Genomic DNA, 27,966 nt, shown 5'->3' on the forward strand with positions numbered 1-27,966 from the left:
TTCAGATAAGATCCCGTACAAAGCTTTAAGATAAAAAAAAAAAAATACAGTTGAGACATTGTAAAATACATTTATTAAAATCAATAACATCAAGAACGGATATTCTGATTTATCTTTGATTGCAAAAAAAAATGTATGTTATATTGTAATCTATATCTGTAACCTTATTAAAATCATACATTCATATAACTTTGTATATATATATAATATATAATATATAAATACCAGGTGGTGTTAAATGTAATGTAAATGCCAGACTTTGTGATCTTATAGGAAATTTAATTCTGAAAATAAAATGAGTATAAAAATGTTTTCTTAAAAAATTAACGCTCAAAAATATAAAAAAACTAATCTTATATCATAGTCATAGCTTTTCATAACGTTCCAGCCAGCCTTTAAAATGATCTGATAAAAAATTTAATTCTGAATAAAAAGTTTTCTATAAACAAGAATCCAAAATGTTTCTTTTAAAAGTTAGTGCTCAAAAATTCTTCTAAAATCACATTTTTTATTTTTGAAAATAACTTTTTAAGGAAGCATTTTTGAAATTTTTTCTTTAGAATTATATTTTCTATAAGATCACAAAGTCTGACCGTTACATTTGGTGCTACTATATATATATATATAAAGGAAAAGATTTACAAAAATATTATATATATAAAATATTGCAAAAATTTCAGGTATTATACAAAAATCCCTGTTATTCGAAAAATTATTATTAATATAATGTTCTCTTTAATAAAAGAATCAGTGTTGATTTTGCAAGCAAACACAGATTATCATTATTACTTTTTGCATTATGCCAAATATTTTTTTAATTAATTTATATAATATTTTCAAATTTCTAATGTGTATTTAAGCACAACTTTATTTACATTTAAATAATTTATTTCCAAATACCTGTTTATAAATGTTTGAATATTTGAAGCACTTGACATATTTATAAAACAATATATAACAAAAACTAAAGAACTATTATGATATTTTTAAATGATTACTTTATAAATCAAGAAGTTTTGTATAAAAATTTAAAAATAACTATTTTATTGTTTTTCTAAAACACAACAATATATATTCTATTGGGAACAGTGTCTAAAATCATTGAGTTTTGCAAAAATCCAATATAACAGAAAATCAGATAAAATAATAATGATAATCAAAAGTCATCGACTGAAACTAACATTAAAATTATTCTGCGACAAATTAATGTAGCTAAAGTATTTTTCACTCGTAGCATCTGAGGGAATTATTATTCGTGTCAGCAACAACATTTCGTTCAAGAAACGTAGAATAAAGTCGTCCAATTTGAATCATTGGATTTTTTCTCAAACTTGATGGAATATTTAATAGTTTAATCGCTTCTAATAATTCTTTGCAACGTTTTCATTTTCCCTCTATTTTTGCAAATATTATTTATACTTTAATCTGATCTATTTGCTCACCAATCAGGACAAAGAGGAACAATGTGACCCTCTGAGACTTCTTTTTGATTCGACAGATAGATTTTTGAACGCAATTCTGAATAGACCAATCAGATTCGATCGCACAGCATCGTTGAATTTACTAGATCGCAGCCAATGATCGTCGAGCTAGACCTTCAAATGCGAAGGAAGCAGAAACAGGGAAACAGCTTCGTAAAAATAGCGCGAATCGAAGTGAGATTGTGTACGTTGAAGAAAGAGTGTGTTTTCAGTGGAAAATATTTTTTCTGATTTAATAAATCCTCGATAGTGATCTCTTTCAATTCTCATTGCATCTCGTTTCACTGCTTGTGTTGTACTATATTTTATTACAAACAATGGCAGTGCAACCTAATCAACAGTTTAATATGGGTATGAAAAAAGGGTCTCTAACCAACATTCTATACCGCACACTTCTATCGTGTTGTATTTCTCAATATAATTATCTATTTCAGACCCTCCCACGCAACAGAGCTTTGTTAGATTTTTTAAGAATCTTCCAGAGGTAAGCAAACACGTTATTATGACGTAAATTTTATAATCATTGAAATATTTATTTTCTATAATTTACGTATTAATTTTATTAATGGTAGCTATCTTTATAAGTGTTTTTTTATTAATTTATATTTCTCTTAATGTTAGTTCATCGACATCTTTTTCTATATTATTGACAGATTATATATTCAAAATACTCAAAGAAAACATTATTTATAACAATTATACAAAAGAAGCCATTTTTACTATTTTTATATAAACATTATATTTTTCAAGTATTCTTTTTCAAGTTTGAAATAATCTACAAAATTTACACTGATTTTGAGAAATAAAAAGTATAGAAATCGTTTAGCTTTAATAAAGATTTATATAATAAAAATATATTTGACACTTTTTATCGTAATTAAATGTTAATCTAGAAATATAGTTTACAAACAAGATTGTTGGATTTCTATTTATGTAAAATATTTTTATTCTGTTAATATATGAAGAACATATTGCTGTAGATTTGATCTTTTCTTTCGTTGAGATTTTTTTTTTAATAGTATTAAAAAGAAAATAAAAGTATGACTACAATTAACTTTTCTTTATTTATATCTGTAGCTTTACTAAATTTTACTTGTATTTGTATTTGAATTATTGATGAAATAATAATATTTCGCGAGAAAAATATATAGATGCCATGTAACAAATTACTTCATATATAGAATAGAAAATTTGTTTATGTATACACTGATATTATATAAAACAGACTTGATATTAATATATTTTTGCTTACAGAAAATGTGAAAAGTACCTTATAGTACAATAAAATCTTTTATAATACTAATTAAGACGGTATTAATTAAAATCATAAATGTATGATACTATGATTATATATTTCTTGATATTATCGACAACTGCAAATATATGTATGTCATTCCCAAATAACAATTCGATGTAACAATTCAATGTATCAAAAATCAGAGTAGAAAAATTTTATTACGCATAAATAAGTAATTTTTACTAAGTAAGAAGAATATGCTAGAGATATTTAACCAAAGTACTCTTTAGCTTTTTCTTTAGCTTTATCATATGTTCTAGTTATTTTGTCTAAGTCTACTCCAGAAGGATGGTGCTTCCTCTGTCGTAGCCTCCATTATCTGCGTTGTAATCTCTGTCGCTTCTGTTGTAGCTGTGGCACTGATATTTGGCATACTTGCTGCAGGCAATGTATTTACTACTGTCCAAAAATATTGTTACGCATAAATAAGTAATTTTTAAATAAGTAGGAAAAATATGACAGACATCTAACCAAAGTACTCTTTAGCTTTTTCCTTAGCTTTATCATATGTTCTGGTTATTTTATGTCCAAGATTACTCCAGAAGGAAGGTGATGCTTCCTCTGTTGTAGTCTCCATTATCTGCGTTGTAGTCTCTGTTGCTTCTGTTGTAGTTGTGGCCCTGACATTTGGCATACTTGCTGTGGGGAATGTATTTACTACTGTAAATGGTATTATATTCCTTGGCTTTTCCCTGATATCCCATGGATCCTCGCCTGCTATGGGTGGCAAAGTAGCGCTGGGATTTAGCCTGACTCTTCTGTAAGTGTCTTCGTTACGCGACCCATCGTAAGGTCCTCCGCCGTATGCTTGCAAGATTCGCGACTCTATTTTGTGTTCTGTCTGTTCTGTAGTTAGAGGTATTACCCCTAAGGGAATTTCTTCAGAATTCTGATTAAACTGACCGTCAAAGTGAGATTTCTCAGTTTGTTGAAATGATTCTAGTTGTTGATCATGTTCATTACGTTGAGTTTGCGATGTTTGAGAAACACGCATATCTTCAAGTGTATGCTTATCTTGTGTCTCTTGTTGGCTAAAATCAAACGGTCTCGATTGCTGTTGTTGTGTATCGTCTGTTTGCTGCGAGTTGACATTTTGATGTGGATAATAACTGTTGTGCGAGCTTTCGATGTTAGTTAAGTCGCTTGGATGATAAGTGTAATGCCATTGCAGGCCTACTGTAGCATCGTTCGACTTATGTACCCAATGCAAACGATCCATGTTTTCTTTCTCGTTGTCAAATACGCTGCTCCCTTGACTTTGGGCGTATGGAGTGTCTGATCTATGATGATCGGATCTGGAATGTGTCAGACGACTGCTGTGTTGAGCAGTTTTTTCCTGGAAATTATCTATATCAGCCTCCGGGTTTACTTCGATTGGTTCAAAAATCTCGTCAAAATTTGTATCTGTTCCTTGTGGAATGGAGTCATGTTTCTGATATCGCGGTCTTGGTTTTGGTTTTGGTGCCGGTTTTATCGAAAATTGTCGATCGTCGTTAGTTTGTTGAGTAAAATCTTGATTTGTTTTCTGCGACATATCCAATTGCCATTCTGATTGTTTATTATTATTGTTATAGGATGGATATTGATGCGATTGTTGTGAAAAATCACCTGTATTCCAGTCATCTTGTTGCGTAAAATGTTCCGAGTGTTGAGTATTGTATTCCGGCCAGCTAAATTTCTGCGATTGCTCTCTTTGTCCATATTTCAAGGGTCCTTGCTGCGTGAAATCGTCAAATCTTCTAACCTGTTGGGTTAAATCTTCATTCGGCCGAGAAAAATCTTCCAAATGATGATCGAGCTTTGAATTACTGGATTCTTGTTGTCCAAATTCTAGTTGTCCCATTGTCTGTTGCGTAAAATCATTGTGTCCTGCAGCCTGTTGAGAGAAATCTTCATTGTTAAATTCTTCAAAATGTTGATTTTTTGGATTGGCGGGTTTATCTATCGATTGCAATTGTAGTTTACCGGTAGTTTGCTGCGTTAAGTCTTCCAAGTGTTGATTATTAACAGTCTGTTGTCCAAATTCTAGTTTACCGTTCGTTTGCTGTGTTAAATCTTCAGATCTTGCATCTTGTTGCGCAAAATGTTCGGTTTGCTGCGTTAATTGTTGAGTATCGTCACTTTGCTGTCCAAATTCCAATTTACCTACCGTTTGTTGCGTGTAATCGTCGGATCCTGCTGTTTCAAATTGTTCAGTTTGTTGCTTTAAATCTTCAAAATGTTGATTACCAACAGTTTGCTGACCGAATTCAAGTTTACCACTCGTTTGTTGTGTGAGATCATCATATTCTTGCTGCATTTGTTCATTGTTCTGTGTCAGATGTTGATCGTTGAAAGCTTGCTGTCCGAATTCGAGTTGACCCTCTGTCTCCTGCGTGAACTGTTCATTCTGTTCATTCTGTTGTGTTAAATCTTCCAAACGTTGATTGCCAACAATTTGTTGTCCATTATCGAGTTTATTTGTTTGTCGCGTGTGATCATTAGATTCTTGCTGCATAAGTTTGCTGTTCTGTGTCGGATGTTGATCATTTAAAGTTTGCTGTCCGAATTCGAGTTGACCTTCTGTCTCCTGCGTGAACTGTTTATTTTGTGTTAAATCCTCTAAATGCTGATTATCAATAACTTGCCCAAAATTGAATTCATCATTCGTTTGTTGTGTGTATCCTTGTGTCTGTGGTGTAAATTGTTCACTTTGCTGTGTAAAATCATTTAGATGCTGATCGTCGACAGTTTGCTGGCCAAATTGACTTTCTGTCTGCTGCGTGAAATCTTCATTATGTGTGAAGTCCTCTGATTGTTGATCACTCGCGTTTGTAAGCTCCAGTTGTTTAGAGTCTGACTCGAACTCTTGATCTTGCTGGACGTGATGATCGTCTCGTTTGTATTTTCTATGATGGCTGGTCTCTTGATATTGTTGATGAGTTTCTTCGGTGCAATCGACACCGTGTGTTGCTCGTCCCAGGTCTAAAGATGATCCGCCAGCGACAAGCTGCTGCCCCAATCCGTATCCAGAACTGTAACTGCTTCCGGCACGAGAATTATATCCGTGCGCTGTGCTATGATAACGACTGCGTTGTTCATTATATGCGTCCTGATCGTAATGCGTTCTACTGCCAACTCCGTGCAACGTGAGATCTGCACTACGTTCAGGAGCTAAACCCCCATGGCTCGAAGATCTTTGCCAGTGCTCTTCTTGATAATGTTTGGTCTCATCTCGTCTACCGGGATAAACGCTGTAATTTGGATTTGGATTTGGATTGTACACGCGTTCGGTGACGAGCCGATTCTGCGCTATACCGGATTGATGCGCGCCCGAGATCTCTCGTTGAATTTCGTCTACTTGACTATGTCCCGAATGCGAATGACTCTGGTAATTACCTCCGGTAACTTGTGCTGAATACCTGGAAGACAGGTGACTTGATTGTGGAGTGGGATGCGGTCGAGATACATAAGTCTCGTGACTCTGGTAGGTCCTTTGGCTCTCCGTGCCGTAAGTGTTCGGGATAGGATACAGTCTCCCTGTATCAACATTTTCCGTATGCTGTTGATCGGTATAGTGATGAATAGTGTCAGTGGATGGGACGCGCCGGTAACCTGATAAATGCTGGTGTCCATAAGTGTTCTCGCTTTCGGCGGTTTGAAGATCATTGCTGTGAAAGCTATGGACCGCTTCCTGACCTGTAGTGCTGGCAGCTTGATGATGAAACTCTCGTCTGAATTTGTCAAGCTCCTCATGCACGTTTTTCTGTAGTTCACTGTGTAATTTATCCAAGTCAGCTGTCGCCGAGCCAGCGTCTGATGTACTGTAGCTTGAGGTATAGTTCTTCTTGTAGTAACGGACTTTTTTCGGTCCGGATACGTATTGGCCTTCCTCTTCAAAGACGCGTCCGTGTCCGCCGTCAGTCCTGTGAGAGTTCACTCTGTTCCAATTATCCGGCGTAGTTTCGATCGTTTGAACGTTAGCTCCTTGTTGCGAATGTCCGCCGTATTCCCCAAAATCCTCGAGTCTCTCGCTCTGACCGTCGATTCTCGTAGACTGTTGACTGTGCGCCCTGCTGTATCCGCTCTCCTTCGTAACCGTCTGACCCAATTGCGTACTTTGGGACTCGAGATGTTGGCTACTCGGAATATACAACGAATCATACCTGTGTTGGCCACTTAAATCCGTTGCTCCGTCTACATTACCCGTGCCATAAGCCGACGTAAAATTCTTCTTGTAGTATCGTACTCTTTTCGACCCTTCCACATACTGTCCCCGTTCTTCGTGAACCTTGCCGTGCCCGCCATCCGTGCTGTACTGATTACGTTCGGTCCAATTTCCCGGTCTTGCGTAATTGTAATCGTTCAGATTCGTGCTACCTTGAACTAAACCCGCGTGATCCTGATAACCGCCCGACGTACGGCGGCTCTGAAAGGATGTTTGAGAGAAGTCGCAGGATTCTATGCAGCCGCTTGGGGCTGATAATGTTTGAGCAAACAGTACAGATAAAAAGATTATCTGTCCTATCGTCATAATTCCCATTTGATCTCTGAAATAAAAATAAATAAATTTATAGATAACTATATTTTTTTGTTTCTATTTCTTTTTATTATTATTATTGCAAATATTAATTTCTTCAGATTTATTATTTTTCAAAAGCTATTTAAAGATAATTACATAGATGATTCATAAAAAAGACATAATTGATAAATCAAAAAAAGCAATACATTACACATATATACAAGGTGTAACTAAAAAAACATATATGACATAATGGCAGATTCTCTGACCAATTTGGAGACGATTTTTCCTCAGCAAAAATGTCGAAAAAGGTCATTATTTTTTGCACTCTTCCAATTTTTGTCATTACATATCTTTTTAACTAAGCCTCAAATTAAAATTTTATTTAGGTAAACTATACCTGAAATTAACTGAAGAATGTAAATATGTTAGTCTTTTAACTCTAAAATGTTTAATTTGCCAGAAACCCATTTTTTTAAATAACTTATAACTCTAAAATTATTGACTTCTCAACATTTTTGCTAAGGAAAAATCGTCTCCAAATTGTCCAAAGAATCCGTCATTATATGCCATATATGTTTTTTTACTTACACCCTGTATATATAAATTAAATTTACAATTTATTATAGCATTCATTGAATTTCCGAATTAGAACTTTCGTTTTAATATTGTAAAGATAAAAGAACCTAATTTTATAAAACATAGTTTACATTTATATATCAATTATTCAAGTTTTGATACTTAATTTAGTTTGTTGAAAGATATATTTAAAACAAATATGCACACACAGAGGAAAACATATTTTTGTGAAGTATTCTACAAGGAAAAATTTCATGCAGGTGATGCAATGATCTATGTTAAATAAGAAAGGCATCCTTTCCTTCATGATGACACAAGAGCAGTATCGAGACGATGACAAATCCGCACGTTTTGTGACTTATTTCTTTTTTTGTCGCAAGATTAGAGCTTGCAATTTAACGTCTCGCATTCACCGACATGTTTTATTCGCACACACTTCATTCACACTTGTCGCTACGGAAGCAATATAATATTTTATTACCTTATAATGGAAGAGAGACACGCTTATAAATTTTTACAAATTCAGTTGTTAATGTCGAGATGTTTTCACTAACACTGTAGGCTCACGTATAGCTGAAGTAGATTACCGCAAATCCATTTATGTTCTCTCCCCCTTCCTCCCATCGATGATTCCTGGAGCACTTATACATATATTAGCGGTCTTTTATTTTTATCCATGCCGAGAGACCGGAGATTCGTTCTTATCGTACACAATTCTCGGTAATGTAAGATTGACGTTCTGTCATGGACGCGTATAAGAATATATTCCTATTTCATCAGTTTTCATGTATTTATTATATACATATATATTATTATCACATGTATATTGTTGATATCTGTTTTCCTCTATATTGCTCTTTCAAGAGCTAAATAAATTTCTCTTACAACGCATTTCTATTTTTCATTGTAGAAAAAAATATTCTTCATGTATATAAATAAATGACGTTTATATGGAATTCTCGTAATTCTCTGTATATATAATCAGATGTGAAAATTAATTGCACAGAAATAAATTATACAGGCGAGATTTTTTTTTTTTTACAAAGAACACAGACACCTTAAAAAGGACAATAATTATTATAAAATAGGAAATGGCAGAATATAATTATCGTTTAACATGCTTGTAAATTGATCATGTTTGAATGGATATCTTGTTGAATTAATTATACGCAACATACCTTCTTGAACAAATAAATGATACATTGTGCTTATATATACATCGATTAGCATAATTCAATAAGTTCCAGGTAGCGGATATAAACCGCCTTTTTCCATACTGGTTTGATGTGTCATCGATTAAATCATTCTGAATTTGTAACACCTACAACGATCAGAGACTCACTTTCATTCGGTAACACCTTGAATAATTTCAAGGTTGCCGTTACGTAAAGATCGTAATATTTGTATTCTTCGTGGTTGTGTTATTGGAAATATGACAACAGAGAAAGAAAATTACTTTTCTGAAAAAAATGCGCGAAGAACTAAATTTGCTCGGGAAGACAATAGAGGAGTAGATGGCCTACTTATTACAGAAATTACTGACCTTCCTAGTATATGAACCATGACCTTTTATCATGTTAAGGGTGAATAATATTTCCACGATCATGACCTCAATATATGGGTGTCATTGAAACTGTTGGGTTTCCCCATTAAAAGATTAAAGTGTATAAGATGGGAAGCAGCTGTATCAATATACTTTCTCTCTCATTAAATGATTTATGTTAAAGATTATTTCATATTTTTACAGATATGTATTATTATTATTATTATTTATTTATTAAATTAATATTTCATTTTGCTTTATCTTTTTTTTATATAAATTATACATTATTAAGAAACTACTTATAAATATTTATGAATAATGTAATAATTATAAGATTTTTATATGAAAATAAATTATGTATAGTTGACTCTAATTTATATTTTAACATTATTTCATGTAATTTTTATAGAAATTTGTATGATAAAGGATTTTTCAAGTTTCAGAACACATACATATTCTCATAATTTTAAATAAAATATATGAAAACTACGTTCTCTTATAATCTTGTTGAATCACAAAATGAAATAATATCGCGATTAGAGAATTTTTGTAAAATTTATCAAAACTTTTATTTTGCAGTTATTCGCAAAATTTTGGCGTCGTCTCGGCGTCAATGTAAAACGTGTGTCTTCAAATTCCAAACTTCTATGAAATCGCACGCATCGAAGCTGCGACGACCTGTGAGCACTCTGACCCCTCGATAGGCATGACCTATAGATACGTTACAAGTTCTTTAATTTCTCGGGGAGAAATATGAAATATATAATATACTTTTCACAAACAAGATTTTTCATAATACCAAATAATCGTAAAAGTATGATGTGTTTAATTAAAATAAAAAGTGAGATATAGTGTGAAAGTCAAAAACATTTTATATCAAATAATCTTTTCGTGCGATAGAATGTTTTCCTTTATTATAACTATTTTGTTTATTTATATATTTTTATAATTATATACTATTATATGATCATATGTATCATAATATTTTTAAATAAAATATCAAGATATGTTTTTAAATGTGTCAAATTATATGTGAAGAAGAGAGTTATCTTCATATATAAAAATGTATATTAACCGTTACAATTACATTATCTTAAAAAATTATATTCTTATCTCTTTAGAACATTACGCAAATAAGTCAAGGATAAACAATTTATATAGCGTCAGATTTAATATATAATACGCAGAATGACGTATCATGTGCTCTCAATTCGTCATACGAAATATTTCTCGGAGAGTTGGGAGAAAATTGATTGAAAAGATATAGCATTTTTCAATAATACAAACTTTTTCTGTACATTAGAAAAAAACTGACGAAAATTCTTGACTGATAATTAATGAGTCTGCATACATGTATGTATGTAATAATGATAATTTTATGTTTTCAGAAACTTGACACGACGATACGAATCTTCAACAGGTCAGACTATTATACATTGCATGGAAGCGATGCTCTTTTTGCTGCACAAGAAGTATTTAAAACAACGTCTGTTTGTAAAATGATCGGAGCTGGTAAACATCATTTAGAAATTTAACTAAAAAACGAATCCTGACACAAATTATTTATTATTATCATTTTTTGGAAATAATATATTCTGATTTTAGTTATATACACAGATATTTTTTGAACCAAAGCTTCTCATTTTTTTATTCGTTTTTTTTTTTACTAAAATAAATTATTTTATTTTTTTTACATATAAGAGTATATATACAATATTAATTATATAAATTATATAAATAATTGTATAAATTATATATAAATTTAAATTGTATAAAAAGTTCCAACTAATAATAAAATCATAATCTTTTTCCTTCAGAGCCGCATAAGACGGAAGGAGTCATTCTCAATAAAAGCCATTTCGAGACTTTTGTGCGCGACTTGTTGTTAGTTAAGCAATACAGGGTTGAAGTCTATGTGAATCAAGGCTCCTCTAAAAATCAGAACTGGGTCTTGGAATACAAAGGTTCACCCGGCAATCTGTCTCATTTTGAAGACATTTTATTCGGTAATAATGACATAGCCGTCGGTGTATCTGTAATAGCTGTGAAACTGGGTACGGAAGGAAAGTCCAGAGTAAGTATATAAATAACTGTGTATAACATAAATTATATTAAAAAAAATTTAAACAAAAGATTTTATTAATTATATATTTTTTAATATATTGTAATTTTTCATAATCTAGAATATATTACATTACATTATTATACATATATGTGTGTGTGTGTGTGTGTGTGTGTGTGTGTGTGTGTGTGTATATATATACAGAAGAATATATATTTCAAAGTTATGTATAATATATACATATAGAATAAAAAAATATGACATTAAAATACAATTTTATATATATATATATATATATATATATATATATATATATATATATATATACAAAAGAATATATATTTCAAAGTTATGTATAATATATACATATAGAATAAAAAAATATGACATTAAAATACAATTTTATATCAATTTATAATATATCTTAATTGTTAATATTTTATAGGTCGTTGGATTAAGTTGTGTGGATGTCGTTTCGACTTTAATTTTAGTTGCCGAGTTTCAAGATAACGAGTCATTTTCGAATTTAGAATCTCTCATTGTAACTCTGGCTCCAAAAGAGTGTTTACTAATTCAAGGAGAAGGCAGTTATGAATTTCAAACTCTTAAACAAGTATGTAAAAATATGTAATAATATCAAATATGTAAAATGCACTTTAGTAAAAATTTTAAAAATGTATAACATTCTTTTTTTTAGCTAATAGGAAGAAATAATGCAATGGTTACCTTAAGAAAGAAAAGTGAATTTTCCAGTGATTCAATCATAGATGACTTAAATACGCTAATAAAATTCAAGAAAGGACAAAAGCAGAATGCACAATCACTTCCTGAAGTTAATTTAAATTTAGCTATGTCTGCTACTTCTGCTCTCATCAAATATTTAGATGTAAATGTTTAGAAGATATTTTTATATACATGTCGTATCTTTATCCCGAATTTTGATATGTTCATTAATAAATGCGATGATTTTTTCTTTCTAACAAAAACAAGAATTAATGAGTATAAGTAAGAGAAAGAGAACTTAACAAACTGTAAAAAAACATTCATTTTCCAGTTATTTAATACTGAAAATACAAAAAGAACTAAAGAAATAATGATTCCATATTAAATGTTCTATGTGAAGAAAAAAATGATTAAATTATCAAAATTTATGATTAAAGATGACTATTGTATATATTTTCTAGCTGTGACGTATTCTTATGTAGTAATTATTTTTTTAGTTAACATCGGACGAAGGCCATATGAATCAGTTTAGTATAAAACAAGTGGAACAGTCGCGATACATAAGATTAGATTCCGCGGCGATAAAAGCTCTTAATATAGAACCACAGATTGATGGAGCTTCTAATTTGCATGGAAATCCTGCAGCCAGCATTTTAACGTTATTAGACAAGTGTAGAACCCCACAAGGGCATCGACTGATTACGCAATGGGTACGACAACCCCTTAGAGACTTATCTCTAATAAAGGAACGGCATGACATCGTTGAATTATTAGTACAAAATAACGAATTAAGATCCGTTCTTCATGATGATTATTTAAAACGTATACCGGATTTGCAACAACTCGCAAAAAAATTGGCTAGAAAAAAATCAGCATTACAAGATTGTTACAAGTAAGTTATCGTCATCTATGCAAAAGTAATGTTTGTTGTTGTGATTAAAGCAAAATTTTAATATGTACTATCATATGAGATGTTCCAAAACCTGTAGATATGTTCTTTTAATTCTCTGATCAATTTAAAGTCGATTTTTTGTTCGCGAAAATATTGAGAGACATTAATTTTTTGCAATTTCCAACTCCATATATTTTTTTGTAATTAAGTCTTTAATTAAAATTTTATTTAACTTCACAAAGTTTAGTTTGCAAAAAAAATTTTTTTTTTTTTTTTATCTATAATTCGAAATCTTATAATTTGAAAATTATTATATATTTAATATCGATATTTTATAAGAAAAAATCTTCCAAATCAACCAGAGACTAATGCGTTCTCAAAAGAACATTTAATAATTTTGGAACACTAATTAAAATCAATATTAAAGTGTTTATTATACATATGTATTTTAGAATCTATTTGTGCGTATCATATTTGCCAAAACTATTAGAACAACTTTTACTAGAAGTAAATGTGACAGCACTGAAAACAATGATAATAGATCCATTAAAAGAACTGATAGAAGATATGGATAAATTTCAACAGTTGGTGGAGCAAACAATCGATTTAGATGCTGCTGAAAAGGGAGATTTTATGGTTAATCCAGGATTTGCGGATGATTTAAAAGGTGATAATCTTGAATTTTTATAAAAGAAAGAATCTATAACTGTCATAAAAAAAGATTAAGAAAGAAGAAATACATTGACACATCTTCACATAGATTTTCTTCCTATCTAGTTTCTAATGCAAATATTACAAAATAAATGTAATAAAGATAATTATATTATTACATATACATATAAATATCTATTTTGATATTATAGAATTAAAAGATGCCATGGATGAAACAGAGGAAAAGATACAGCGACAACTCGGTAAAGCGGCGGATGATCTTAGCATGGAAGCAGGGAAAATGCTAAAGTTAGAATCTAATCAACAATTGGGCTATTATTTTCGTATCACGTTAAAGGAAGAGAAAATACTTAGGAATAATAAGCGTTATACAATTTTGGATTCTAATAAATCTGGTATAAGATTCCGAAATAGTAAATTGAACGAATTAAACGACGATTTTATAGTCACCAGAAATAAATATCTGGAGAGACAGAAAGACGTTATTACGGAGATTGTGGGAATCGCAGGTTTGTCTCTTATCATTTGGACAAAAATTGTATACTGAAATATAATATTAATATATAATTAATATAATTATTATTATTAATTTTTTGTCTATACAGCTGGTTATAGCGAAACAATACGTACTATCGGTGGTGTGCTGGCATGCCTCGACGTTCTCACAGCATTTGCTTCCGCCGCTGTAAGCGCTAACAAGGTGTACGTGCGTCCCGAGATGATCTCGAGTGAAGAAGGCGAATTGAATCTCATTAAAGTCAGACATCCGTGTTTGGAGATGCAACAAGGAGTAGATTATATTGCCAATGATATTGATTTTAAACGAGGTACGAATTCAATATGCCCATAAAAAATAATACAGCTGGAATCTCTTATCTGTGAATTATATTTCGAATTATATTTTTATAAAGAAAAATTCAACAAAGAATTCTTATTTGATTCATTCTTTATAGATCAGTATCATTTTTGCATCATTACTGGTCCAAATATGGGAGGTAAAAGTACTTATATTAGATCTGTCGGTGTAGCTGTATTAATGGCACATATCGGTAGTTTTGTTCCTTGCGATAAAGCGACTGTATCGTTATTGGATTGTATATTGGCTCGAATAGGAGCTGATGATTCTCAATTGAAAGGATTGTCGACTTTCATGATGGAAATGATAGAAACTGCTGCTATTTTGAAAGTAATTTATATTATTATGAGAATCATTAAAAAAAAATTATAATAAAAATAATAATTTGTTTTGTCTAATATTATATTTCATTTTCAGACAGCAACATGTAACTCTCTTGTAATTATCGATGAGCTGGGTAGAGGAACGTCCACATATGAGGGTTGTGGTATTGCATGGTCAATAGCAGAGTAAGTATACGAGAAGTTATTATTATTATGTAAGATTAATATTAAAAAACATTTTATTGTATATAAATGCATTTTCCAGACATTTGGCAAGAGATATTAAATCATACTGTTTGTTTGCTACACACTTTCACGAGATTACCAAATTAGCCGAAGAAATACCTACTATACAGAATCACCATGTTACTGCTCTTGTTGAAGATAACAAATTGACATTACTTTACAAAGTACAACCAGGGATTTGTGACCAAAGTTTTGGACTTCATGTCGCTAAAATGGCTAATTTTCCACCAGACGTGATAGAGGTATGTATTTGATTTGTATGTTTAATATAATTGATGAATATTGTAAACTTTTACATTATATATAAAGTTATGTATAATTTTTCTTCTTTCTTTTAGTTTGCTAGAAGAAAGCAAGCGGAGCTTGAGGATTATCAAAGCGTAGTTTTTGAAGGATCCAATAATCCTCAAAAGAAACGAAAAATTATTCAGGTACTATTTTTTTTGTGTTATTGTTAACCAATAGTATTGATGATTAAGTGAAATAATAAATATAACATCATTTATACACAGAATAATGTGTTACTAGTTTAAGAATTCATTAGAAATAGAATTTAAACATTTATGAGATATAAGCTTTAAATTTTTCTAATATTGTTACAGGAAGCTGAAACACTCATTTCGCAATTCCTCAAAAAGTGTAAAACTTTAGATCCAACATCTTTATCTGATGCTGATTTAGAAAGTGAGGTATCATCATTGAAGAGAGAGGTACTTTCTCATGAGAATCCTTACATCAAAGCGTTACTCGACGCTTCTTCTTAAGAAAACTTAAAAATTGTAGAAAACATCCCCTGTGTTTTGAGGATGTTTAAAAGAAGGAGAGAGAGAGAGAGGGAGTTAACACACAAACAGTATTATTTTCACTTATCCATTATACATTCCCCTTTTCCCAAATTGCCGAAAATAAGATTTTTATTAAAAAGAAAAATATTTTATAAAAAAATGTACCTATATTTATATAAATTTATTAAATAAAAATTGTAGAAATCTCTATGTTGGAAATGTTTTTAAAAGAAAGAGAGAAAGAAAAAAAACTCGAGCAGTATTATTATGGTAAACATTTTCACTTATTAATTATACACTTCTCTTCCCCTGAAATATTGTAGAATTTTTATTAAAAGGGAAAATATTTTATATAAAAAATATATGTATTTAATGTATTTTTAAATTTTGTCTTTATTTCTGTTTCGAGTGTGACTGATTATTAAATTATTTATTTTGCAATTTGCAGAGATTGTTAGTGAAATATTGTACAATTAATTGATACCGTCTGTAGATAACATATTGATTCACGTTTTATCCGCTATTGTAACCTTGAACTTGACTAGCGTATTCGCTGCTCCTGGGGAGTGTCTGAAGTCTGAGGGCCTGTACCAAGTGCTACTGTTGATCTGTGTAACATTTTTCTATCGTTTTTATCAAATAACACACAATTATGGATCCCGCGGTCTTCCCGGAAGAGATTTGGATTAAGATTTTATTATACTGCGATGTACCTGACATTATCGCTTTCGGTAGCACCTGCAAATATTTAAGGAAAACGTCGGACACGGATTATCTGTGGTGAGTGAAAGGCTAGGGTTAGGTTTACGTCAAAATCGGAATGATTCCGACGAGATTTATGTGGCCAAAAGTGTCAAACGTCAGATACACCGATACTCATTTACTATCCTTCTTTTCAATAAGATTCGATATTTCTTAAGCGGCCAATTTAAAGAGTCCAAGTGTCATATTATCGTTATTCCGGAAGCAAATGTCTCTTCTATTCTCAGGATGGTTCTGTATTATTTTAGGAAGATGAAATGGCTGCAGTTGATTTCGAAGGTACACTTCAGATTCCCGGATATAAAATGTCTGCAATTACTTAGCGTCAGCTTCAAGGCTATGTGCTACAGATTGCACATGGTAATAACGCTGGGCGAGAACGCGCCCTTCCCGAAGTGCTACCACTGCAGCGGTTACACCTGTCAGAGAAATTGCGTGGAGGGTTCCAGTGCCAAGGTGGTGATCGAGATTGGCAATAAGTATACATGGGTGATCACGCCAAATTTTGGACTGAGGAGACACTTCTCGATGTTCGGCATTCCCAAGTACAACAATAAGACTCACATGGAACAGGCGCAGACTCAGAATGCACCCAGCAGCAGCACCCGCTCCAAGTCTGACACAAAGTCGCTGGTGAAGAGATTGAAGCTGTTGAAATTGTCGGAATTGGCGACCGCCAAGATTCCACGACCTAGCGGGCCGTTCTGCGTTTTCTGCAACCCAGTGAAACTGTACAGGGAGAAGCGAAGATTGACCACACATCAAAACGACTCTGTGTGTTACAATAGACCGAATCCGATTTATCAGAAGCTCATAAACGGCTATTGCACCGACACGGTTGACGTATTCGGTATCCCAAACGTGGATGTCGTAAGCCCGGCGGAGGCGTTGCTGTGCGAGGGCACGTTTCCGGTTCTCAAGACCTTCATTGATCACCTGTTTCACCAGATGAGTTTAACCGCGACGCTGAGAAAGCCGAATGCCGTACTCATGTTTTGCGAACCATTGGCCATGCATCCCACGTTGAGAAAACAATTGTTGCATTATTTATTCCAGGAAGTTAAAGTAGCGAGGTACGATTATTGATTAACTATCAGTAATATCTGTGTTACTTCTGTGTTACATTACAATTGTGTTATAAATATTTCGATATCTACATGCGAGATCTTACAGCTAAAAATTATGTTACAGGGTATGCCTGGTACCAAAACCTTTAGCAGCATGTGCCATGTTGGACGTGGAAACTTGCGTTGTAATCGATAGCGGTGCTCTCAGTACAACGGTAGCCGTCGTAATCGGAGGGCGAGTTATACCGCAACGTTGGAGATTGTTGCCCGTGGGTGGTTGGCATGTTGCTTATCACTTAAAGCAAGCTATGCACTGGCAACCAAAGGAATATCATCAAATTCCCATATCTTACTTGGATGTTTTGGCTGTTAAAGAAAGATGTAGACTGAGCTATAACATTAAGAATGAAGAGAAACGCTTTGGACAGAAAGCGAGGGAGCATATTAATCTTCGAGTTGATAGCTACGCGGATTATAAACAATTTTGGGTACATATATATATTACAGTTATATACGCCGTATAAATGAAAAAGAAATTTTCCTAGCAACTCGCGCATTTAAAAATGTATTAAGCAAAAAATACTGTTATTTGTAGAGAGTCTCTCTAGGGCCAGAGTTGTATATAGCCCCTGAAATGATGTACATCAGTCTCCGCTTGCCTGAAGTTATAAAAGATGTAACGTCAGGATTACCGGAAGACATAACGCACGATTGCCTTTCGCATATTCTACTTACTGGAGGAAATACGGATCTTTCGGGTTTCGAATTAAGGCTTACCAAGGATCTACGTGAACTGTTGCCAGAGTATAGCAAGATTTTAGAAGTGAAAAGCTGTCCTGGAACGCATAGTTGGAATGTCGCAATGGGATCTACATACGTGCCTTTAGCTGTGCATCCTGGTAAGCATCTTGATTTTGTATATATTTCTGTACGTATAATAATAATAATAATAATAATAATAATAATAATAATAATAATAATAATAATATAATAATAATAATAATAATAATAGTGAATAAGTATGATTATAAACCGACAGAAAAGCATAAAAAACAAAAACATGTTTAAATGCATTAAAAAATATATAAACAATAAAATAAAATATTTTTGTTTGAAAATAAAAATAAATAAGTAATTTTTAAAAAATTTGTTTTAGATAAAACTCCGCCAGAATATATTGAAGGTAATCCATTTTGGTTGTCACGAGAAGAATATGTGTTGTTCGGATGTGAATCTCTAGAACACAGTAATGAAGGTATAATAGGTGATACCTTATAATGTGAATGCCTCACTTATTACATAACTCAGATGCGCGTGCGTATCTTTTATTTATATAAAAGTAATATATAATGACAGGAAAGTAAATGTTACCATCGTTAAGTATATTTTCTCTTATATTGTCTATAAATTGCAAAAGTAATTTAGATAGCTGAGAAGGGGCCTGAAACATTCCAAAATATAACTATCATGTTCACTATCTAAAGGCACCTGAATGTGTTTCTCTCAAATTTTGCTATTTAAAATTTATTTATTAGTATAGTATGTGTAAAAGGTATATAGCAAATGTTCCATTTTGATCTACACAGAGTGAAATCTGTACATCAGACAAAAACAGAATTTATTATATTTAATTTTGTGTTGAATAATATTATCCCTTTCTAGATTCATTAAAAGTAGGTTTTAAACCCACTTTAAAAAAAAAAGTCAAATATTTTAATAGTATATAATGAGATAAATTTACACACACACACACACAAATATATATATATATATATATATATATATATATATATATATATATATATAAAAGTGATTGTTGTGCTTATGTTTTATATAAGAAATGTTTTATTGTGTAGATTGTAAGGAACATCTTGTATATATGCTCTAAAACTGCCCCTCTCCTCTCTGTATTAACTTCGAAATTTACGGCATTTAAATTCAGACATACTAAAAAAAAGATTCATTATCTATTCATAGTATTTTAGAATATCATAAAGCTTCATATAAAACTAGTTGATATGCCAGTTGCAGTAGTTTCATACATTTGTTACTAATTCTATTAGGACTATAATTCTGATAATATTCGGTGCAGTGTTACATGTTGATGGCATAAATGTTTTAAAGCTGCAGTAATATAAGAAATTTGGTGCCATCTGAGCAATTTTAAATTATAAATCTATTACGTTTATGTGTATATAGCACATAATGCAATGAATTGTTTTGTAAATATAGGATATATAATTGAGCTGCTTACATTAAAATTGTACAAATCAATGATGTGTGTGTAAACGTCAAACACGTATATTATATGCAGTTAGATATAGAATATTTCCAGAAATTGTTCACTATTTCGTACATTTATATCACAGAAATCTTGCCAAAAAAAAGTATGTGTATGTTTACAAGAGAAAATATATAGAAACATTTCTAGTCACTTTAGATATAGATATAGATTTAAATATATAATCAATAAAAAAAGAACGAGAGATTTCTCTTCCAAGATGAGATGATACTAGCAACTTGTAATAAATTAAACAAGGAACAATGAAAATCTTTAGATTATAATTCATTAATATATATGAAAAGATATTGTTACTCTATATAAATATATATTTTTTTGTTAATTATAATTTTTTGAATAAGTTATATAAGATATAATTATTGAATTAGTAACTGTGTACTCATGTGTACAGATATTTGATTAAGAGACTGTAATGTGAATTTTATAGTTGTAATTAGATCTTTTTTTTTTATATATTGAGAGATGAGTTGAATATATATATATATATATATATATATATATATATATATGTATATATACATATATATATACATATATGTATATACATATATATATATATACATATACATATATATACATATACATATACATATATATACATATACATACACATACACATATATATTATTTAGATAAGAATATGTAATGTGTAGTCAGTATATATAAATATAGCAGTTAATTAAAAAGGATAGTATTGTAAAAGCTATGTTATAAAACTGACGTTTGTATTAAAAAAATATCTATCTAAATTATTATTATTGTAGCTATAGAAATTTTTCAGAGAAGACTTACTTAGGTGTTCATACAAATCACATGGCTTCAATTCTGTTAAACACTGAAATATGTAAGTATAAAATCTTAAACGAGTAAAAATACGACAAAGTAGCTTCTAATACATACATATACATATATGTATACCTGTTTTCACTTTAAAAAATTTTGCATCTTTAATATATAAGAAAATAAATAACGCAATATAAATCTTTGAGGTGAGAAATGAGCGTAAAAATATAATTACTTGATTATTTTAATCAAGTTAATTTGATAAGTAATTACATTATAAAATTTTTTTTTTTCTTTTTTCATATATCTTAACGTTGAAGATTTTATTCTTAGAAACTTTGAGACTACAAAGATATTGTTATCTTTGCCATGACAACTTTTACTTTCGTAATGAAGCGTTCAGAATTTATCGCATTCGAAAAATGTAGTATTGCATAAATCTTTTCAATTATGTTAAACTATAAAAATTGCATATAGTTATATATAACTCACTGTTGCTTGTGGTTCTGTTATTTATAAGGAATGTACAATGTGTAAATAAATCTTTTTCAGATATCTCTGAGTTATGTGTTCAATATATACAATTACATAGTAAATAAAAAAACCGAACAAAAAATATAAAAGCATTTTTAGAATATAATAAATAAATATTATAAAGAGAAAGAACATAGTTCAATTTAAAAAAAATAAAAGTTTAGTAAATTTCGCTTGATATTGATATAATACAAAATTCTAAGTGTAATATATATATTAATGTATTAAGTATTTATAGAATTATTTTTTTCTTTACGTTTCTGTAAACGAGGAATATTCGTAATTTGATATAGAAAAGAGAATAAGTTTACTTTTATATGATTGTATGGCTTTATTAACAATATTAGCAAGCTATGTAATATTTTTCAATGTATGTATTTATAAAATTATCTACAAATTTTTATTTTCTTTTTTTACACAGCAGATGAGTATAAAATGTAGTAAAGAAAGATTATACTCTCTCAATGTAATTTCATTCATTACTACTTACAGACTGTGAAGATTTACTTAAAATATTACGCATTGTATGTATATATTAACATTAAATTTGAAGAAATATTTTTATGTATGTATGACATTTTCGAATTAAATACAAATTATACAATGTTGGTTTTGTATTCAAGTTGTGTGTATTCTGAGAGTTTGAAAAATATTCTATGTTTGTAAAACTTACAGAAAATCCCAGATAAAATAGGTATATTCAAAATAGTGTACCAGTTTATATAAAAAATCGCATATTCCAATCTAAAATATATATAATGTATATATATATATATATTACTATATATTTTTTTTCTATATACTTTGGTGCTATATTTAAGTTGTTTATATGATACATGAAGCAAGCGACTTAACAATACCACATTAACATCAACACTGCGTATGCTTAGTATGTATATTACAATTCAATATTTTCACAAACTCTGGCATTATCAATAACGATTTATCAAGAATCAAATTGTGAAGAAGAGAGAAATATGTTTCTGCTTGTTTTGTACATCTATTATTTTATATCTTGCCTAATAAACCAGTTTTAATCTTGTTCTCTTTGCGCAAGATAATGCGCTATATAGTATAAATAATAAATCTCATATACTGTTATTTAGAAATAAGCTTTTAATATTTCACAAAAAATCAATTGAAGAAACTGCATAGTCTTTGTCTTTTATTGAATAACATTTTTCATCCATGATTGACAAGAATCACATTTAAACAACCCAGTATTGTGCAAATGTTTTTTACAGTTTCAAAATTACGTAATGTTGCATGTCTTTTAAAACAGTTAAAAACAATCCTAATTCAATGTTTATATGTTGTAACATTGTAATATTAACATATCAGATGACCAATAAAGTTCATGTTTATAAAGCTACCTATGCACATTCTGTTAATGAATTCTGTGATTGGTTTGTTATCAAAATCCGACGTGTTGTGATCAGAGTTAATATCTACGGAATATGTTTTGGCAAATTGCTAAAATTTTAATTTTATGATATTTCTCATATATCGCTAAATAAGCCATGTGTCTAAGTAGGGAACTTTAAAATTTATTATATTCAACTTTGTTGTAAAAATCTGGCTAGTTTATGCAATCTGTGTTATTTTGATTTTGTTGGACTCTTAATATATGCATAATATTTATCTGAACAAGTACTTTTGAATTCAAGAGAAGAAAAACTACTTCAAATTGCTATTATTTCGACATGTTTTTAAATTTACAGTACAAACTTGGCACAACAGTTTTAAATAATGGGTAAGACTTGCACGCCATTCAAAAATAAAATGTGTGCATAAATGGTGTTATTTTCATTGTCAATTCATAATTCTTAAAGAATCAGTTTTTTAGAATATTTATATTTTGAGGAAATAATTCGTTTATATATTTCTTATAAATATTTAATTATTCTAGAAAATTGTACGAATTTATTAGTCATCTGATGATCTATGCAAACTATATATACAAAAATTATACATACATGTGTGTAATTTTCAATAATAATTGTTAGTCTTTTTCCTAAAAAAAAAAAAAAAAGAATGCAGTAGAAAGTTATTTGTCACACGTAAAAAGAATTGTGTCTATATGTTGCTACTTGATAAAATATTAAAATAGTATGCAAATAATAGAAACAATCTATTATATATATTAATGCAATAAATAACTTTATAGTCTGAATTATATGTAACACATATACAAGTAAATAACAACATGTTCATATAATATTCATTAAATTACATTTATTTAATGTATTTTTCCCTGAAATAACTATCCCATCTGCATTCTCTGAAATCTCCTTTTCACTTACTTCAGCAAATCAAAATAGCAACTTAACAACACGAAGTCTTTGCTGGTTCTGCCTCAACTAGGTTAAAATCTAAACCACTAGGCCTAGCAAATCCAGTTTTGATGCCATCCCAACCATCCTCTACCTTGTATTCGCCAGTTTGTATCCTATTATAAACTTCCTGTGTAACTGCTCGAAACGCCTCTTCGACATTTATACCAGTCTTCGCACTGGTTTCAATATGATGGACACCGTGTTCATCGGCAAACGCTCTGGCTTCTTCCTTCGAGACTTCCCGTCTACCACCATTAGTTACTAGATCCAATTTACAGCCCACCAAAGCAAATACAGGACGATGTGGCTCGATATGTCTGCGAGCCTCCATCATCCATTGAGGAATATGCTCGAAACTTGCTCTATTACATACATCGTATATGAGAAGGGCTCCTACAGAGTTTCTGTAGTAAGATTTTGTAATTGACCTAGAGAAAATAAAAATACTTGATATTTATCTCACAATAAGAATTAAAAGCAAGTGTATAAAAATGTGTAATACAAGAATGTACAGCAAGAAATGTATTATTTATCAATTTGGCATTTTTTTAATACGCATAAAAATTATATACCTAAATCTCTCTTGACCAGCTGTATCCCATAATTGTAATTTTATCCTCGTTCCATCCTTAACTTCTATTAATCGTGCGAAAAAATCCACGCCAACGGTTGGATCTGACAGCTAAAATTGAACAAAATATTAAAAGAAATCTCTCTTTTGTTTATTGCTATCTTCCTAACTGTTATCGTAGCACTTTATGAGTTATTCCAATAAACAATATTATATTTAAATTTTTCCATTTTATTTTCAGGGAGAAGGAGCCATTGTATTTATTGTGATAATCAATTTAACTCTTATATTCTGTGTGATAATCGTTCCTTAATTATATTAATATGCAAACTATGATGATGCAATTTCTTAATAACGAGTTAAAGAATGATACGCAGAAATAGAGAAGGCATAATTCAAAAATAGAAAACAAATATACAGTTCACGGTTAAGTGGTACTTAAATATGTAATAATTCTAATACGTCCAAGTTGAAACACAATGGCACACTAACCTAACCTAATTAAATCGTCAAACGTTGTAGTGAGTTTTATTTTCAATTGGAGCAAAATACGGGGATGATTTGCATTGTAAATTAATTGGACTTTGAGGTTGGACGTCAAAAAAGTCGAAGCATAAAATCAACGGGGACAAGAACGGGGAAAAAGATAACACATAGCAGACATTCCTAATGGCAGCCTATATGCGCGGTCGGTTGTTATTCGCGAGGCAAGAGTTGTCAAGAGTCAAGAGTGATTTAATTTTCCTTTTTACCTCCGCGAATTTGCCGTCGGTGAAGTACTTGAGGAGAGAACTCTTGCCGACCGTACTGTCGCCGATCAGTATCAGTCGAAACTGATAATCGAAGAGAGGTTCTACCATCCTTGTTACAGCGCCAGGCGCCTGTGAATCGTACGCTCGTTGCTATTATTCTTGTAAATTGTCGTTAATTAGTGCCCTTCAGCAGGCCTCGCGCATCCCTCACATCGGCGTGACTTGACAGAGCGGCACAGCTGATCGTGACATCGATCATCGGAGAGCCTCGCACAATTATACGCGATCATACACTACACGCGGAAGAAGTATCTCCTTCTCTTTCCCTTCCTTGATTTACTCGATTCCGTATAAACTTCACAAACTTCGCGCTCCGATCGCGCGCTGGCCACTGGCACTGGCTACTGCGCACATCCAGCTGCTGCGAGCAGCGATCGAGTGATGCCAGATTCGAGACGCGCGATGCGCCACCTGTCAAATCCTAATGGACGGGATAACGCAAAAAAAAGAAAACTGTAAAAAGAAAACTGCGCAGCGTTCGAATCCGTACGATAATTATGTATCATATATGCATGATAATTTAAATCATTTTTCGAGCATGGCACTTTGGTATAGTATCATAAAAAGATGATAATATAAAGAAATGAGAACGTAGAGGAGATTGTGTTAATTTTGAACCATCAAAAGATGAATAATTTTCATGTTTTATATACAACAATGCAAGTACTGAATGGAATGTATATAGATGACAGATCGTAATGCCCGATGAGCACTATAAAGTCGCAACTCGTATTTTAAATTTAATTTTAGAGCTGCAGACTGCAATACATGTTGAGTTTAAATAAATTTAAGTTTCAAATAAATGGACATAAATTGATCCAATTATTGTAAATACTAATATATTGATTACGATCTTATTTCTATTAAATGATTATTAATTCTATTAAAAGAAATGATTGTTTTATTAATATTTGTAATAAAAATATATGATAATTTTTGGCGCCAAATTCTCGGATAGCAGAGTTCCGATAATAAAAGAAGAGATATATTATTGTTTTCTGTCTTTCTATCAAGCCAACACAAAGGCAATGGGCGATATTACTCGGTTCTTAATATGTGTAACAGTATTAAATGGTTTCTTTGTACTTTTTCGTACTAAATATTTATAAAGAATTGTAAAAAAATATAAAAACCTATGATATTATCCTCTAACAACACACATGTTCAAAAGATATTTATAAGAGATCTACAGGATATTAAAACATGTTTCAACATTTTCTGGATTTCCGTTAAACATCTTTTGAACATGTGTGCTATTGGGTCTATATGATACGTCGTTGTTTCTCTGGAAACTGCACATGCACAAAAAACTGGACTTTCATAACACACACGCATGGCACACATATGACACATCGTGACAGCATGCAAACAACCATTGACAAGCGTTCAAAAATTTATTCGCGCTCTCTTGTTTACATTTTGTTTCTTTTCTTTGCTCCTTCATCTCTTATAGATCTGGATATATGAATATATTGTATGTACATACAACGGACATACATACAATATTATTTAATCGCAGAAAATTCAGGAAATGTAGCTGTAGCTTAAAGCAAGTGAATCTCTTATCGCGATCACGCGCGCATCGCCGGATCAGCTGATGATCTTGTGGTAATTATTATGTACTTCTAATAATTATACGTATAATTTTACCACTCTTCTTTACCATTCGTATGTGCGTAATATATTCCATAGTATCTCTTTTATATTATTAAAAAATTAACATAAAGAAAAATACAGCCGATAAAATATTTTAAAGAGAGCTATAAACGAATGGCATCTTTTTTCTTTCTCTCTTTTCGAACTTTGAATATTTCATTATGCATGTAGAAAACGCAGAAAGCGTAGTTAAACAAATAGACTTATTTTATCTCTTTCACTTTTTTCTTCACTTTCTCTTTTTTTTTTTTACTGCAATGTATGTTTCACGGAGTATGTACATACATTCTTTCTAGTTACATTTTCTTGTTTTTATTTCTTTTTCTCTTTTATGTTAATAAACTTTTTATGTGTATTATATTTGTTACATTTTAATTCAAATGGAAAAGAGTGCAATATAGTATGACTAAAAAAGAAAACTTATTTTGTTAATGTTAATTGTAATCTATTAATGAGCCCAAAGAGAACAAGTAGACATTTTAATTCTGGCAAAGGCACGTGTCAAATAATACTTTGATTTTGTGCTTAGAATTTTAAATTTCTTAATATATTTTATATTTCTTCCAAAAGCTAAAGTATTTTTACAAACAATAAATTGTGTTATATTTTAATAACAATGCAATGGAATGAAATCTTGACTGAATTTTATCAAATGTATTATCCATGTGATATACACTCTACGTATATATATATCGTTTATACTGTCGCACTATGAGTGTTATGTTCTACTTGACACATGCTTATTACGAATCAATGTCTCTTAAAAACTTTATAATGTATTAATTTTTTAACGCGTTGTACCTGTTTATCGAGGTGAGCGTCCATGAAGTTAACTAAGTCTTTGTTGGTGATTTAACCTACGCCAGTTGCAGTGATTTATCAAACTTTATTCAGTTGCATTTATTTTTCGTTTAGTTCTAAGTATTATAAAATATTATACGTATTATACGCATAAAAAGATAGTATTATAAAGGATAAAAAAGAAAATATTATATTGTTAATCTATGTTTACACTGTGCTTCTAATTACAGAATAGAGAATCTTTTTATATCTCTCTTTTTCTCTAATAATTAGACAGTAATTGAAAAAGTTTTGAAAATAATAGATTTTTTCAAATTCAAATGTGCGCTTTCAAAGACATTTATCATTTATGAAAGGTTAAAGAATCGTTTAAGTAAGAAAT

The 27,966-nt window shown here is 30.8% G+C and overlaps 4 protein-coding genes across 5 annotated transcripts; 2 read left to right on the forward strand and 2 right to left on the reverse strand.

The window, feature by feature from the left end:
• The first annotated feature begins 1,064 nt into the window (after positions 1-1,064).
• Spel1 (DNA mismatch repair protein spel1) lies at positions 1,065-16,115 on the forward strand. 2 transcript variants are annotated; one of them, XM_072896005.1, is made up of 15 exons: positions 1,065-1,832; positions 1,916-1,965; positions 10,790-10,913; positions 11,219-11,475; positions 11,909-12,076; positions 12,161-12,349; positions 12,684-13,078; positions 13,531-13,745; positions 13,942-14,259; positions 14,356-14,577; positions 14,704-14,936; positions 15,024-15,115; positions 15,195-15,417; positions 15,514-15,606; positions 15,778-16,113. In XM_072896005.1, the coding sequence occupies exons 1-15, from the start codon at positions 1,799-1,801 to the stop codon at positions 15,937-15,939; spliced, it is 2,775 nt and encodes a 924-aa protein (XP_072752106.1). In that variant the 5' UTR covers positions 1,065-1,798; the 3' UTR covers positions 15,940-16,113. The 2 variants fall into 2 exon arrangements, with proteins under 2 accessions (XP_072752106.1, XP_072752105.1); XM_072896004.1 differs by lacking the exons at positions 1,065-1,832; positions 1,916-1,965 and adding an exon at positions 9,923-10,081 and having other exon boundaries at positions 15,778-16,115.
• On the reverse strand, positions 2,660-8,495 carry LOC140667771 (uncharacterized). Its single transcript, XM_072896003.1, has 2 exons — positions 8,340-8,495; positions 2,660-7,307 (listed from the first exon to the last, which is right to left on the reverse strand). Exon 2 carries the CDS (start codon positions 7,298-7,300, stop codon positions 3,245-3,247), a length of 4,056 nt encoding a protein of 1,351 aa, XP_072752104.1. The 5' UTR covers positions 7,301-7,307; positions 8,340-8,495; the 3' UTR covers positions 2,660-3,244.
• A 399-nt stretch (positions 16,116-16,514) lies between the features above and the next one.
• On the forward strand, positions 16,515-19,561 carry LOC140667920 (uncharacterized). Its single transcript, XM_072896295.1, has 5 exons — positions 16,515-16,740; positions 16,971-17,795; positions 17,914-18,277; positions 18,385-18,688; positions 18,946-19,561. The coding sequence occupies exons 1-5, from the start codon at positions 16,613-16,615 to the stop codon at positions 19,065-19,067; spliced, it is 1,743 nt and encodes a 580-aa protein (XP_072752396.1). The 5' UTR covers positions 16,515-16,612; the 3' UTR covers positions 19,068-19,561.
• Positions 19,562-21,873: 2,312 nt separating this feature from the next.
• Positions 21,874-25,503, reverse strand: LOC140667808 (ras-related protein Rab-39B-like). Its single transcript, XM_072896071.1, has 3 exons — positions 25,068-25,503; positions 24,317-24,426; positions 21,874-24,172 (listed from the first exon to the last, which is right to left on the reverse strand). The coding sequence occupies exons 1-3, from the start codon at positions 25,173-25,175 to the stop codon at positions 23,734-23,736; spliced, it is 657 nt and encodes a 218-aa protein (XP_072752172.1). The 5' UTR covers positions 25,176-25,503; the 3' UTR covers positions 21,874-23,733.
• Between the last annotated feature and the right edge of the window lie 2,463 nt (positions 25,504-27,966).

Source organism: Anoplolepis gracilipes, chromosome 7 (genome assembly GCF_047496725.1).
Source record: "Anoplolepis gracilipes chromosome 7, ASM4749672v1, whole genome shotgun sequence".
Taxonomy (NCBI): domain Eukaryota; kingdom Metazoa; phylum Arthropoda; class Insecta; order Hymenoptera; family Formicidae; genus Anoplolepis; species Anoplolepis gracilipes.

Bases quoted from the DNA above. Each gene is read 5' to 3' on its own strand.
- LOC140667920 (XM_072896295.1), top strand. From the start codon at position 16,613: ATGGATCCCGCGGTCTTCCCGGAAGAGATTTGGATTAAGATTTTATTA. The intron at 16,741-16,970 runs GTGAGTGAAAGG...GTATTATTTTAG, and splicing joins TCGGACACGGATTATCTGTG to GAAGATGAAATGGCTGCAGT. The intron at 18,278-18,384 runs GTACATATATAT...TGTTATTTGTAG, and splicing joins CGGATTATAAACAATTTTGG to AGAGTCTCTCTAGGGCCAGA.
- LOC140667808 (XM_072896071.1), bottom strand. From the start codon at position 25,175: ATGGTAGAACCTCTCTTCGATTATCAGTTTCGACTGATACTGATCGGC. The intron at 24,427-25,067 runs GTAAAAAGGAAA...GTTCAATTTTAG, and splicing joins CCGACGGCAAATTCGCGGAG to CTGTCAGATCCAACCGTTGG. The intron at 24,173-24,316 runs GTATATAATTTT...TATTTTCTCTAG, and splicing joins GCTGGTCAAGAGAGATTTAG to GTCAATTACAAAATCTTACT.
- LOC140667771 (XM_072896003.1), bottom strand. From the start codon at position 7,300: ATGGGAATTATGACGATAGGACAGATAATCTTTTTATCTGTACTGTTT.
- Spel1 (XM_072896005.1), top strand. From the start codon at position 1,799: ATGGCAGTGCAACCTAATCAACAGTTTAATATGG. The intron at 13,746-13,941 runs GTGATAATCTTG...TTGATATTATAG, and splicing joins ATTTGCGGATGATTTAAAAG to AATTAAAAGATGCCATGGAT. The intron at 14,937-15,023 runs GTAATTTATATT...TTTCATTTTCAG, and splicing joins AAACTGCTGCTATTTTGAAA to ACAGCAACATGTAACTCTCT.